This window comes from Centroberyx affinis, unplaced genomic scaffold (genome assembly GCF_046629955.1).
Source record: "Centroberyx affinis isolate AG114_WGS23_722 - 3 ecotype Tasmania unplaced genomic scaffold, CSIRO-AGI_Caff_v1 ptg000724l_1, whole genome shotgun sequence".
In the NCBI taxonomy this organism is placed as follows: Eukaryota; Metazoa; Chordata; class Actinopteri; order Beryciformes; family Berycidae; genus Centroberyx; species Centroberyx affinis.
Genome location: NW_027279341.1, coordinates 56,979 through 72,866, shown reverse-complemented (window position 1 = coordinate 72,866; position 15,888 = coordinate 56,979). Strand labels below are relative to the sequence as shown.

General features: G+C 41.3%; 1 protein-coding gene across 1 annotated transcript in view; it reads right to left on the bottom strand.

Moving 5' to 3' along the window:
• Window positions 1–1,594: 1,594 nt before the first annotated feature.
• Window positions 1,595–15,888, bottom strand: part of LOC139644368 (poly(rC)-binding protein 3-like) — a gene marked incomplete at its 3' end in the record, with an annotated part of 40,571 nt that continues 26,277 nt past the window's right edge. Inside the window, exons 8-11 of the mRNA XM_071519728.1 lie at window positions 13,401–13,472; window positions 5,286–5,327; window positions 4,933–5,011; window positions 1,595–1,650 (exon numbers count right to left, since the gene is read on the bottom strand). Coding sequence (XP_071375829.1) covers window positions 1,595–1,650; window positions 4,933–5,011; window positions 5,286–5,327; window positions 13,401–13,472 — 249 coding nt within the window. The remainder of the gene's footprint in view (window positions 1,651–4,932; window positions 5,012–5,285; window positions 5,328–13,400; window positions 13,473–15,888) is intronic.

Here is a 15,888-nt window from a genome sequence, read left to right as displayed (position 1 = left end):
GGGAGGTATTTGGAGGATGGGTGTGTAAAGCATAAAGCAACCAAACACTGACTGACTGACTGAACGACTGACTATGATGGATGGAGGGACAGAGAGCGGAGGAGGAGGAGGAGGAGGAGGGAGAGATGAGCGGGAAGGGGGGAGGTAGGGTGGCCGAGCGGTTAGAGAGACTGTCTCATAAACAAAAGGTCAGCGCTTTGACCCCGCAACAGTCAACACGTCCATCAAAAGTCCTGTGTCCTTGAGCGAGACGCTGGACTGTTAACTGTTTGCTTCGTTCGTAACTCGATCTGAAATATTAAAGTAACGGCAGAGTTCACGTTGCGTTGCCGTCAGCGTTGTGTCAATGTGTTGCTGTAGCGCCTTCACAGAGTGTGTTGTTTTGGAGGAGGGCCATACAGGGGAAAAGCGTGTGTACCATATTCATTGATATGCGTAAGTATAGCTTTGGTGTTTGTTGCACAAATGTAAACAAACAACAATACAATGCAGCCACAAACTGTAGCCAGACATTAGTATGGCAGGTTACAATTATCTGCTTTTTGGAGTATATTTGCTTCAACATCATAGACTGTGTGGATTGCCAACAACCAATTTCATCTTCATTTCTCATTATTTAAATGCACTATAGGAGGATGAATGTGCCATCATCTCGCTGATTTTTGAGCTTGGACACTTCCATCGGACACAAAGCAACGCCAAGGCGAGAGACACTTTCATTTGATTTGAAAGGAAGCATTCCCTCCATGGCTGATGGCTGTGTGGAGCTTGAGGGGGGGGAGTCCAGGGAGGGAGGGAGGGAGGGAGGGAGGGAAGAGAGACTGAGGCTGACTGACTTTGATGTCACGCTCCACCCGGACTCACAGAAATACACTTTACACACTGCAGAGCGATGGACTGACACGAGCAGGGAGAGCGGGAGGGGAACGAGGGGAGAAACAAACTTCATATAGGCAGACAGGGGGAGAGAGAGAGAGCAGAGGGATGAGGGGAAACGAAAGAGAGAGGGAAGGAACACACATTCTGGAGATGAACAGGAGCGGCAGGGTGGCCCAGTGTTTAGAGAAAGCATCCCGTAAACCAGTGGTTCTCAACATGGGGGTCAGGAACCCACTAGGTGGTTGTGTGATGATTTATGGGATAGGAAAAAAACATATTTCTACTATACAAATTTATTATCGTGTATTTTTTCCAGATTTTTCTTTTTTTTTCTTGTTAAATACTGAATAATTGAATGCTAGAGACTGAATTTTTTGTCTCTTTTCCTGCTCACTCATAATAAGTCACTCTAGATAAAAGCATTAACTAAATGCCTAAAATGTAAACGTATATGATAATATAGAAACAGAGCTGAAAACTTCAAGAAGAACAAAAACAGGAAGATTACGTGCAGGTGTGTGCATGTGCTTTCGTGTGTGTGTGTGTGTGTGTGTGTGTGTGTGTGTTTGCATGTGGTTAGAGCACCTAGTTATAGCACATTATGGAGAATTACGGCCTCACACCAGTGCTTTTATTGGCGGAGGACAGCAGGCCTACATACGTAGCTACACAGTGGCTGAGCGGAAATGAGTTTTTTTTTCCGCTGGGTGCTTACATCGTTTGGAATGAGGAGCTCCTGAGACGTGGTTTGGGAATTGGCATCCACCCCTCCTGAGAGAGAGAGAGAGAGAGAGAGAGAGAGGGAGGGAGGGAGAGAGAGAGAGTATTAGTTTAGCTGCACGTCTTTAAGATTGTGTGGTATTTCTGCTTCATTTGGTGGAGGTGGAGTAGAGAGACAGGAAAGACAGGACAGAGGAGGAGGGGGGGAAGTGGTAGAGGAGGAGAGGTAATGCGAAATAAAGAAGCATAAGGAAACAAGAGAGGGAGAGAGAGAGAGAGAGAGAGAGAGAGAGAGAGAGAGAGAGATACTGCAAAAAAGGGAGAAGGTAGAGAAGCTCTCAAATGAGTAAAGACCAACGGGTGAATTCAAAGTTTGTCATAACAATCAAACACAGATTTAAACCCTGGATTCTACTCTTGCTCCAGTCTGAAACCCTTTAGTATATTAAGACTGAATTTTAAGACTGAGTCATGGTGCAAGATTTTGACAGGTTTCTGCTCTAATTAGGCAATTTTTCTTTCTTTCTTTCTTTCTTTCTTTCTTTCTTTCTTTCTGTCTTTCTTTCTTCGCTCCTCTCCACAGGGAGTGGTCACAGTTAGCTAAACCAACACTCCCTCTAATAGAGTGTGTGCATGTGTGCTGGCAAGCATGTGTGTGTGTGTGTGTGTGTGTGTGTGCGTTTGCTTCCGTGTGTGTGGTTGTGGGCGTGTGCGTGGGTGTGTATGCGCCTGTATGTGTGTGTGTGTGTGTGTGTGTGTGTGTGTGTGTGTGTGTGCATTTGCTCTACCACGACTGATGAGTTTTATACCTGGGACATAATGGAATAATCAGCCATCCATATCCCCAGATGATAATTTGCTCTTCTTTCGCTCTCTGCTGTGTGTGGTTAGCATTTGTTTGAAAAATTACATGACAAAGCGGCCGTGTCTTTTTAACACTGGAGTACTCATTCGATAAAATATGCACAGACCTGACAAAACATAGCCAATATTTGACATGTTTCGCACTGCGTTTGTGTGAAAACCTAATAACTTGAGTCACTTTATCGGAGCTGAAAAGTTTCCTTGTTCCTCTGTTTAATGGCTCCATGGAGCCTCATGACACCCATTCAAAACACATTTTGTACATTTTGGGGCCTTTTGGTGCGCTGGATGCCGCCACATGTCACACGCTTGATAAAGGTAAGATAGGATTAACTTTATTGATCCCTGAGGGAAAATTGGGTTACTGCAGCAGCAAAGAAGAGAGTATGTGTCGGTAAAAGGATATGAATATAAAGGTAATAAGTAGTATATATAAAAGTACAACAAAATAAAAACATAAAAGATAGATTCTCATATAAAGGCGCAGATTTAAAGGATAAGGCTGTTGTTTTTTAATGCATTTCTTACTGTAACAAATCCTATGAAAATAACAAAATCAGCAATGATTTTGTTTTGCTAACAAGTCTCGTCCATGTAGCCGATGCCCAATGCAGCCATGTCCCAGCAGCCATAGAACTCCATTGTGTTAAAAAAACAATTAAAAACACATCAAAGAGCCATGCCGTTGCTCTGGGCAACATATTTCCATCATCGCAATGCACCGGGCCAGCTGACTTTTTCCTCAAACAACTTAATAACCAGGCTGTAAACACTTTGCGATCTCAGGAAAGTAGTTCCGTAGCACCGAAAATAGTTTGTTCCCATTTGAATTTGATTTGGTAATAACTACAATAGCCTGACTTTTCATGGTAACAGTTTCATGGCAACGATTTTTAAAGTTGAAACTAAGGTTTTTAGCTTACAATTGGAGCCAATGACTTCTGGTTTGAAGGCTAAAAAGGGAGCGTGGGAAGTGGGAAAGTAACGGGAGTAGAGCAAACGCATTGTTGATTTTGTTATTTTCATAGAATTTGTTGACGGTAAGAAATGCATTAAAAAACACATACAAAGTTTGTAAATGTGCAATGTTGTCTGATTATCAGACATTATTTGCAGAGCATATAGTATCCGCAAGATGTGCAAAATGCAGCAGTGTATCGTAGAGAATAGGAAGAACCTCAACACCTGGCTGAAGTGTCTTTGAACAAGACACTGAATCCTGTGGAGGGGGCAAGTAAAAAGAGAGTTTCTCCTTCAGGGATCGAGAGAGTCTCACAAAAAAGTGCTTCACATTATCAAATTATTGTCAAAAACACAGCAGCTCATGGGGCTGAATCAAATGTTTCTCTTTAATTCCTGAAAAACGTCCAGTTTGGAGATAGGACAGATTCACCTGGCTGTGAAGGTTAAACGAAAATTATGAAAAACAGCTGTTTGCGTTTTCAGATTCATAATTTTTTACCTTTGAGTCAATTAGCACTCTCTCTTATCCAGTGCAGCTTGCAGCCTAATTGATGGAGCCAAAATACACAGGCGAAGTTTGGATTCAGAGAAATACTCGACAGTCAGCATGAGAGCCCAGCTGGATGCTCATAATAAAAACTAACAGACATGAATGAGATTTGAGAACTCCACAGCAAAAAATACACATTTATTATCTTGTGTATGGTATTGTGGATTATTATCTTGTGTGTAGGTAAAGAGTTAAATGAGATTTTTTGAAATAACTGACATCTAAATTGACATCATTTTACACAATGACTGATAGCAGAGGAAGAACACAAAGGATCGTGCTTTTTAAAAGAGATTTGATAACTTAAGACCGCGGCTGGCAAAATGATTACACTTTTACACTTTTACTTGGATCTTCTATATTTTAGATTCAGCAAATGGTGAAACTCAAGGTAATGATTTTCTTTTTCCGAAGTGGATACAGTGTTTTGGAATAGAAGTTTTCTTTTGTTAAAACAGAGTTGCTCTAGTTTTGTTTTTGTGTTTCAGGGGAGTTGAAGAAAACTGAAGGGCTGCGAAAACAAAGTGACTTCAAAGTCAAGTGTGTACTGACTGAAAAACTGATGGAGGCTTACACAGATCAGCCTGCTGACAGCCTGTCTCCACTGCAAAACACACACACACACACACACACACACACACACACACACACACGCTTGAAAGCACGCACAGACACACACACAGACCAACACGTACACACATGTACATACACACACACACACATAGATACATGTAAACAGTTGCGCGCGCATGCACACACACCATGTACAGGAGTATATACAAGTTGACTGTCAATCAAACACATACTCACACACACACACACACACACACACACACACAAACACGCCATCAAAAATTCGTCTTCCCTTCTTCTTGTTTTCCTCTTTCTCTTAAGATGTACACAGGTGTGTGTGTGTGTGTGTGTGTGTGTTAGTGTGTGTGTGTAAGTGTGCATACCAGGCAGAACTTGCGTAGCTGATTGGCTCATGGGAGCCAGGCCCTGTTGCTGCATCGACAACTGGTGGAGCTTGGCCAACTGAGAGAGAGAGAGAGAGAGAGAGAGAGGGAGAGAGAAGAAAGAGAGAGAGAGGAGAGAGAGAGAGACAGAGAAATAGAGACAGAGAGGGAGAGAAATAGAAAGAGAGAAGAGAGAGAGAGATGGGTGGAAAAAAGGAACAAATGAAGAGGCGGAAAACAAGAAGACAGAAACAGTAAATCATCTGATGAAGACAAACTGAAGACTCAGTGAAGGATTGCTCACATGGAAAATATCATCAATATACCAAAGTTGTCACTCGGTCATTTCTTACCTCTGAATGTGGAATGCCATACTGGCTCTGAACTGCGTACGTCTGAAACAACAAAAAAACAAAAACAATAAAATAAATAAATTGAGGTGCTACAGTACATGAGCAACTCCTATACCTGTGCCTGTACTACACATTTTTCATAATTCTAGATATTTCATATAGATACAGGAATGTGAGTATCCATAAAAATGTAATTTGATGGTGTCATGGGATGGCTTTTTCCGTGATCTTTGAATCTAATAACTCAAAACCAATAAAACAACTGGAAGAAATCCTTTGGAAATCTAAGTAAAATGTCAACTTTTGCCCAACCTAAAAAAAGTAAATTTTTGTATTTCAAGTTGAATATAAAGATAAACATCTTGTTTCTACAATATCATGCAGATAAATGCGTCTCCACGCTCTAGTTATCAGGGAGATACTAAAAAAACGACTGTAAAACTACTTTAACTCTATTATCTGTCCTCGCTGAGTCTCCTGTGCCTCCTCCCTGTATCGTCTTATTAAAGCGTCTGTGTTTATCTCGCGGAGATCACGATTTAAAGGGTTTTAGAGGCCTTCGCAAATCCCAAACTGAACTTCAAAGAGAATGAACAGTTCCATAGGCAATGAGGCAGGCCGAGGGGCTGGGGGAGAAGAGTGTGTGAAAAGTGTGTGTGTGTGTGTGTGTTTGAGAGAGAGAGAGAGAGAGAGAGAGAGAGAGAGTGGATGCAGAGTTGGAGTGTGTGTATGAGAAAAAACTTTGTATATATGTGTGGGTGAGGATCTGCATTTGTGTGTCTCCCCGAGGTTCAGCACACCTTATATAACAGATTTCAGAGTTGTTAGCCTTGCTGCAGACTGCATTGCCACTTGCTGCTGAACTTTTGACTCCTGATGCTAACTCAGGGATTTTTGGAGACAGGCTGTTTGCGGCAGAGAGAGCTCGGACCAGAACCAAAGCCGGATAGTCGACTCGAAGGCGCTGCAACGGTACGCGACCGAGGTCTGCTTGGCCTCCTTGATATTACAGAGTCTCCTTGATCTGCAGATATGGCAGTAAATATTTATAGAGGGTGGTGTCAACACTGCATGCCAGAATCCAAATGGTGCATGCAGGCGCTAACATAAAAAAAAAATGCCATACACTCATAAATATTCATTAGCGACTTAATACAGCATGAATCAGAGATGTAGCAGGCAGGCGCTGCTCCAGCACTTCTGAACTACAAATTGGACTACAACGATTCGCTGTCGTTGTGTGAAAACCTCGTAACCCCAATTTTGGTGACTTTTATGTTTGCACTTTGAAGGATTACATGGGTTCAATAAACTCTCCGACCTCTTGGGCTGGTGAAACCCTTTCAAAACGCATCGGATAATGAGACAAATTCATTGTCATCAAGCTAAAAACAAGGCTGTTTTTCCTTGATCTGATTGGTCCCCTGGATGTTATAATGAATCTCCTTGGTCTTCAGGTGCGCCTGTAATTCAGTATTCATGACGGTTGATGGAGCTCAACATCAGTGCAAGCATGCAAGCGTGATAATGGCCCTTTAAAACTCAAACATAATTAATACATCTATTAATTAAAAATGCAGGGATCTCATGAATATTCTTTAGTGTCTTAATATAGTATGAATCAGGAGATGCAGTGTGCCGGCACTTCTGAGCAACAAAGTGGACAACAAGTGAAGGGCTTCATCCCAAAAGGCTGCATGTGCGTGTTGGAGCAACTTGAAATTCTCTCAGAAATATTTCGACAAAGTTCATTTTTGGAGTCCAACTCCACAGATGTTCCTGTGACTCAAAATGGCCGTCCATTCTCCTATTGAAGGGTTGGGATTAGAGCTGTGCTCTCTTTGGTGAGATGAACAGAGGCAGCAGTGGATTTAGGGCTGTTGTAAATTGGGGTACATGGGGACCCTTCTGCACTAACAACCCAAAATCTGTTGCGAAGGTAATTTATGCAGATTTTTTTATATATATATGTTGTGATAATAACCATTGTAAAGCACTTGTGAGCTGCTTTCTACCTACCACTCCCCCTCCTCACCACTTTTGATGTGTAAATTGCAATCTACTGGAAAATACTTTTTTTCTTGAGGGGAATTGGCTTATAAAAATAAGACCGTACTCATTTATTTACTAATTTACTTATTTAGTAACTCAATTACGTATTTACCCAAACTTCAATTAACCACTTACTGACTTATTCAACCACTTACTTATTACCTTACCTATTTTCTTATTAACTAACTTATTGATGTACTGTACTTACTCACTTACTCAGTGTCTTACTTAATTATATACTCCTTGAAATACTCTCACACTTACTCATTTACTTGTTTACTTACTTACAGTATGTACTCTCCAAAATGCTTACTTAGTTACTTATTGCTAACTTACTTATTATTCCCTAAAGTGCTTACTCATTCAGTTACTTACTTACTTCCTCACTCACTCACTCACTTACTGATGTACTTATTTTCTGTGAGCATTAAAACGTGTCATCCCAACTAATTTCACATTGATAATATCAATAAGAAAATCCTCACAAGTATAATCTTTAAATACAATTTTATAATAAGTCCCAGGAGCGGCCTGTGACAACTGCAGATGAATCTGTCAAGGCAACGCAAATGAGTGTAGACTTTGCCAGAGATTACACCCACCCAAATAAATGAACCTTCCTGCTGATACCCTCATCTCTCTCTCTCTCTCTCTCTCTCTCTCTCTCTCTCTCTCTCTCTCTCTCCATTACTCCCTCCCTCTCTGCTTTCCCTCTGAATGTAGGCCTACTCTGCATGACTGTAAATAATGAATAAAAAGCATTAATCGCCTCACACAACCACTTAACTCTGCACTAACCCTCTTTCCATCCCTCCTTCTGTCACTCTCCTTCCCCATGACTCCCTCTTTCTCCCCAGCCATCCAATCTCTCTCCATCCCTCCCGCTATCCTTCTCCTCCTTTATCCCTACACATGCCTTTCTCTCTCTCTCTCCCCCCTTGCTCTGTCTATCCCTTTCCTCTGTTTTATCCTTTTCTTCTCTCTTCTTCCCTTCATCCATCCCTTCCTCTTCCCCCCCCTTCTTCATCCCTTTCTCTTCCTCTCATATTTCCTCTATCGCTCTCCTCCTTTATCCCTCCCTCTCCTCCTCTGTCTGCTACTCCCATTTCTCCCTAGCTCCCTCCCTATAGAGGGCTTTCAGGTGATGTAACACACCCTCTGGCGGCCATATTGGAGGTCTTCAGCTCTTGGGCAACAGTGTGCTGCTGATTCTGTTTCTAAACGTATGTAACTGATAATTTCTCCACTGATAGTTAATCAATTTTGTGTTTAGATAATGTCAGCTTGTTAGCTAGCTAACCATAGTATCTGATCAGCTAACTATCACTGTCTTGTTGTAAACGACAAGACATACAAGCTAATGTATCTAATAGAAGATAGCATTAGCAGTGGCTAGTAGTTACATGTTAATATTAATTTTGTTTACTTTACTAAATTATTTTGCTGGCTCATTAGTTAGCTAAAGAGGAAAAAAAATCTGCTAATTTCAGGCAAATGGATGCTCTTCAAAAAAAACTTTTATTGATGCAGTAAAAACCAATTAATTTTGGCAGCATGCCTTCATCGAGGAAACACGTTGGTTTTTACTGCATCACTAAACGTTTTTTTCTGAAGAGCATCCATCTGCCTCCTGCTGAAATTGCGTCAGTTTTTTTCCCTTGTAGTTAGTTAGCTAACAAAGTCAAAAAGCAGCTGTTTGTTCAGGTTAGCTGAGCCGACTCTTCTACAGCTACAACTCTGGAGAAGAGGCTAGGACGAAAGACAGGACAGTTTCTCGTGTCACAGTAGCTTAGATTTGGAAACAAAATGACCTTATCAGACTATTTGCTTTTACTTAGCTACAACATTGTAGCCCAGCTCTTACATATTTAGTCATTATTTGCGCACAGCCAATTCTCCCCTGGACCTCCATGACGGCTCTAGATGTGGTTGGTCGGACATTTGTGACACAAGCTTCTACAGTTTTCGTTTTCTCTTCACTTATTCCTCCCTCTGCCTCTGCCTTTTGACTCTCTCTCTCCCTCCTTCCCTCCCTCTCTCCTTCGGTCTCTACCCTGTCACTCCATCCCTCCTTCCCACAATCCTCCCATCACCCCAGCGGAACCTCCATTAGCTAGTGTTACTGTTGTCTTAGCTGACACTCCCAAGGCACCCTTGCCTGCCAAACAGAGCTGCGTGCGCAAACACACACACAAACACACACACACACACACACACACACCACCACTTAGCTAAAGTTGGCTCTCGAGCAGGCAGAGCTGTCAGTGTGATGGAGTAAAGTGCTCCTCTATTCTAGTTTGTACATATCTGTCTTTCTCTGTCTTTTAACCCTACGCCCATTTGTCAGCCTGTCTCAGTGTCTCTCTGTCAATCTCTCTGCCTTTGTCTGGCAATTCGTCTGTAAGATAGACAGTGAATCTGCATGTAAGCCACTGACTTCCTTGGCTTGTCTGACTTTGTTATAGTTCATGTTAAGTCTGTCTGTGTCGTTTAACCTTTGTGTACGCCTGCCAGTGTCTGCCAGTCCGAATTTGTCTCTGTCAGTCAGTCAGTCAATTCTCTTAATTAGTCAGTCAGTCAGTCAATTATCTTAATTAGTCAGTCAGTCTGTCTTCCTTTAAGTTATTCATTCAGCCAGTAAAGGCTAGGTAACACTAAACGATTTTTAAGACTGGAGACTTTGGCCACCTGACGACTCCAGACCACCTGGAGTCTGAAAAGATTTTTTTTTTAAATCTTGGTTTAAAAATGTTTGATTTAGTCTGGCCCAGCCTGGCTTCTGTACAACACTGACTGTTGCTATACAATTTTATAAAAATTTTATAAAATGGCAACGTGCCTGGATAAATTCACATAAGTATGCAATTACAAATTAAGTGAAAGAAGTCTCATACAAAATTTAATCAGCAATGTTATCCTTGTTATAATGTCACTTCAAAATACATTTGTAATGTAAATTAAAATGTACCTACTTAATGATTTTATATTCAGTGAACTGGAGAAATGTGAAATGTTTTTGAATGACAAAATCGGGCAGTGTGTGACCCTCGTATGTGTCGACCCATCTTTGCCCCATTGTCTAGTGAGTAAATGCTCTCCGACCGGATGGCGAGCATTTACTCCACTCCAGTCGTTTTGTCTGAACTGCCCTCGACAGGCAATTGCAGTAAAGATACAGTAAATCAGTGAGTTGGTGTGCATGTTTCTTTCTGTCAGTTTACACCTCTTCACTCCTGTCACCAAGCACTCTGTTTCCCCCCGCTCTCAATCACATGCCTTCCCAGTTTAGCCTTCCTGTGATACGGCTAATTTTAGCCAACAGTGACAAACCATGATACCGTGAATCATTCCACCAGTTTTCAAAGACAAAGGCAGAACGCAGGAAGATGAAACTGGGTCCCCATGTTATACTGGAGAGAAATCTGATGGTTTTTGACAGGAAAATTAGAATTCTGTATGAAGCTGCCAGCTATGCAATATTGCAATGTCATACTCACATCCTTATAATGTAAGATATGCTGATAAGATACTGTAGGCAAGTGGATGAACAGCATTTACATTTACAATTTAGGAATTTAGCTGAGTTACTTAAAATGATTATGTAAGTAATGATTGTGGGTTCAGTGTCTATCGTTTGAAGTCCTGGGGAAATTATGTGTTTCATTCCCAAATAATCCATTTTGAGAAAAAAAAAGTTGCTTGATGCATTACTTAATACTTCAAAAATACAGATGATTACATGCTCTAAAATGTTCATATTTTGTAAGCAAATGTCTTCAGATAGCTAAGAAGTTCCATAATATTTCACTGAGTTTTGCTTTTATGCAGGCAATGATTTTTTCTAAAAAAAATTTGAAATGGTGGATTTCTTATTTTGAATGAAACTCTTAAATATTTTTTTTGAGATGTGTGTCTCCTGAGAAAAAGTATGAAAGCCACTATAGCGATACATAGATTTAACATTACTGCATGTATCTGACCTGACCACACTGTGATGTACTGCCAGCACCCAGACAATTCATCACACTGTCCTGAAACAGCTATAGGGAATCTTGGAGAGATTAATGGCAAAAATCTGCCTACGCGCCTGAGTTTCTTGGTGCAGGTGCAATCGAGGAAAAAATAATACTACTTAGTAAGGTCAAAATTTATTGATGCAAAAATTAACTCTTGAATTATTGCATGGATTGCTTTCATATACCAATAAGAAAGCGGCCCATGCAAGCATTTGTGGGTGTTGTGGCTTTCGTAGAACAGTTGCATGTGTACGGCTTTTATTCTTCTCTAACGGAGCTCGCTAGCTTTGGCTAGCATAGAGAAACCGGATGTAAAGCGGAAGTATTTACTTAACTTCTGTTATTATTGGTGGTCATGTTTGATTTCTGTCACTATGAAGACACACAGAAGACAGCAAAGCAGCCCTGACAAGCATTCTTCAGAGTAATGTAAGAATAAACAGGAAGGAAATAAGAGAAATACTGCTAACTAGCTGTCTGGTTGCTACAAGAGCTGGCATAGCAACCAATTCCATTTTTGATAACACACAGCCAGCCGTGCTTTATAGGAATTATTAGCACTGTTTGAACACACTTTCAACCGGTCTGACTGCTTTATTGAAACTCCCTGTTGTATATAACTGTAATCCAAGCACAGAGAATTGCCCTGTGACTCCTATTCATTTGGGCAATAGTGGCGGCAAAATTCAGCGGATGTTTGTACGGCTATTACGAGACAGCCGAGCCATCTACTCCAGTTTCACCTGGCCCTTACACTGCTTTCACACCAAAGAATCACTCAAACATCACACGAAAAAATAGTAATTATCCCTTAACAGATGTGCTCCCTGGTAGGTTGAGCTATTGAGTGTGAGATGGTTGACTTCTCTCTGCTTTTAACAGCCGTTAAACTCACCAGGCAGAATAAAACTGACACGGCGGGAGATATTCAACAACCGGGCTTCATGCTCTGTGCCTCTCTGTTTCTGTGCCTTTCAGTCCCTCTCTCTCCTCTTCTCTCTCTTTTTCTTTCTCTCCCTCATGATTCTCCCTTTCTCTCTTCCCCCTCCCTCTCTTTCTCTCACCTCCTTTTCTGTCTGTCTATATATCCATTTACCTTTTTCACCCTTTCTCCATCAGTCTCTCTCCTCCTCCTCCACCTCCTCCTCTCACTTTCTCCTCATCCTCTCTCTTTTCCTGTCTCTCTTTACCTCTTCCTCTCCCTCCAGCTCTCTCTCTCTTTCTCTCTCTCTCTCTCTCTCTCTCTCTCTCTTTCTCTCTCTCTCTGTATCTGTTTTAATACATTGCTCCAGGGCTTGTATCCTTACTTAACCTGGTTTACTTAGTCCTTCTGCAGTTTTTAAACTTTCCATGTGAAAAAGAGGAGTGATATACCCTGTGCAGAGGTGTTAATCCAGGATCCTTGACCATTCTGACCATCTGTTTTTTACAATGTCATTGCCGGCTGCAGCGGTGTGTGAATTCACAGTGCAATAGACGTGTGATTGAATCTGAGTCCTTTGGCTCTGTCCCCGGCTCCAGGGAGCTGGTTGTTTACCTGTGAGGCTCAGGGCAGCAAATGAAGAGTTTCCTTCCAAGAAGACACACGCGCCGATTGATTTATCACAAAATTAAAACAAATTAGGCTGCTTTATTGAGGACAGTAAGCAATTCATGTCCTTGGCTGACAAAAATGACACTTGATGGGGTCCTTCACTTTTTAGGGACAGTAAATGATGAAGTGATTTATTTTTCAAAATGAATATATTGCATTTTGAAGTGGAACTCTTCACATGGTTTTATATTTTTGAAAGCCTGGGTAAAAGGCAACTTGTTGGAAGATGAACATGGCATTGATGAAGTAAAAAACCTTCTTTTAAAATCACTTCCTCTAGCTAATAAAACAGTAAAATATTGGTTGCAGTATGTCACAAGTGCCCAGATCTGGGAGAAGCAATGAGTTGTACTCCTAGTTCTGGCTCTCGAGACAATACTGTCTTCTCTTTATTTCCCCCTCTGATAAATGCCCCTTGCCCCTTGACACTTGACCCCAGGCGGCCATACTCACTTGTTGCAGGTCCACTCCTCCCTGTGCCACAGAGAATAGGGGGTGAGAGCCAAAGTCCGACGCCTCGAACACCTTCAACCAGCACAGAGAGACACAAGCACAGTCAGCACTAAGGTTAGACCAATGAAATGAATGAAACTCATGAAACCCAAACAGTCGCATGATTTCACCAAGTGGAAACTCTAAGTCTTTGTCCCTGCCAGAATTTATGAATCTACACACAGAACATGAAGGTGTGAACTGGAACTGAAAATGGTTCTTTGGAGTGACGCCGTAGAAGAACCGATTCTGGTTCCACAAAGAACCAAGGTTCTTTAAAGAACCATTTCTGCTCTCCTTTGCTTAGACACCTGACTTGTGTTTTTGTTTATCTGTCCTTGTATAGCCTCATTTGCAATTGCACAATATATACTATGGAGGGGATTGGTTATTTTCCACATTTAATCCAATACACATCCAATAACTAAGAATGAAGAACCTTTTAGTATTAAAAGGACAAAGAACCTTTTAATATTAAAAGGTTATTGAATATAGTTATTGATTCTTTGTGGAACCAGAAATTCTTCTTCTATCTGAATAACCATTTTCGGTTCCAGGCACCTTTATTTAGCTATACTGTCATTTTTCTTTAACCTTTATATTTTAGGTTAAGGATCCATACTGCACTACAAAGGTATACAATTTTTGTGTATTTTAAAGGGTCAAAGGTCATGACTCGGGTTTCATCACAACAAAACATAAATGCCATTGAATAATATACAGCCCAGTTCTGTATCAACAATACTTTTGTCGGGGCAGGAGATGAGCGTTGAAATCATTTTTCTCAGTTTCGCTCCTCACACAAGTTACTGCTCTTTGGTTTTGTACGGCAGCATGAATCAAACCCAGTAATCCAAAAGAGATAAGAAGTCCATTTAGCTTCCTATTTATTGGCGGAGGAGTATATGAGCTAGAACAGAACAGAATAGAATGGATAGTGTATAGATCCCTGAGGGGAAATTTAGTTGTCACACAGTGGCTCGTATACACAGTAAATGATAAAAGCTGTGATGTGTTGGCACTGTGTTAGCCTCCAAATTGCCCGGGCCTAACCGGAGCCTCTGCCATATAGCTGACGTCTTGGGATCATAAATAACTAATGGTTTCATCTGACTGAATTGTCGTCCGGTTGAATCGAGCAATCTCAGGTCCGTTTACTGATCCCATTGGCTGCCATTTTCCCCATTCAGCAGAATGAACACCAACTGCCACTGTGTGAATTCTTTGTTTTTTTTTTATCAACCAGTTAGTCGCATAACTGAAGGTTGGAGAGCAATAGACTTTCCACACAAAAGACAGTCTACATCAATAGACTTTGTGATGAACCACTGAGATAAAGTGACCTTGTTTTATTGATGCACCTACAGTGTAATATTGATTTCACATTCCAGATCAGGGGACAGCGGGTTAAAGGAGGATTTTTAAGTCTTGAGGCAGTCGAAATATGAATTGGGGCACAACAGGCTGCAACTTAATATGAGGAAGGTGTTCTCGATGTCTGGCACACTCATTTCTCTGCTGACTGTAGTGACACCTTTCATCCTTGCAGGGTTCAGCCCCAGCCACCCTGCTGCCCCAAACAGCTACGCAGAGAGACATCCACGGGCAAGTCAATCTCCAAACAATCTCTGTTACAGTCCAATGATGTGTAACCAAGTACATACAATCTCACTCCTGCCACTCTCTCAGGGAAAATCATCCATTGCTTGAACTGACCAAATGCCAACCTGCATGCCGCTAAGCTTCGATGCACCGCTTAGGCTGAATGCACACAGCAAGATTTCTTCAACCAATTAAGCATCAGAGTTTCTGTCCCTGAAAACTTTTTCAGAGCTCAAGGTACTTTGAAAAACCTACTGGGAAAAATCTTTAAAAATGCAGGATTTTAACCTTGGTTTTGTACAAACTGTGTGGAAAGCCCTAATTGGGGCTAAACCGGGTCAATATGCTTGGATCGTCCAAATTCAGCCCCAATTAAACTGTCTCAAACCAGTTTAGAAGATCAGGCGAGGAAGTTGAAAGTCAAAGGCAAGGCAAGGCAAGGCAAGGCAAGGCAGCTTTATTTGTATAGCACATTTCATACACTGAGGCAATTCAAAGTGCTTTACAGAGTAATAAAGAGATAAAAAGATAAACGACTTAAAAAGTAAACTAGTGCAGTTCAAATCAAGTGAAATAGAAAGATAAAAGAACACAACAAATATTCCTACTTTTAGATGCACATTTTGAGTGAAGCCATATGTTTTTCTTTAATTTTCTTATCCCCTGTCCTTCCTGATTCTACTCTTGATCTGATATTTACGTCAGATCTCACTGCCTAAGGCAGACAAGACTCATAGACTCTCCTCTTGGTCCACAGATGGATGAGAATCATACAGGGTAAAGATAAAGCTGATCTAGCTTTTGAGTTCCTAGATAAAGCTCTGCCATCTAGCTCCTTTCAGTTCCT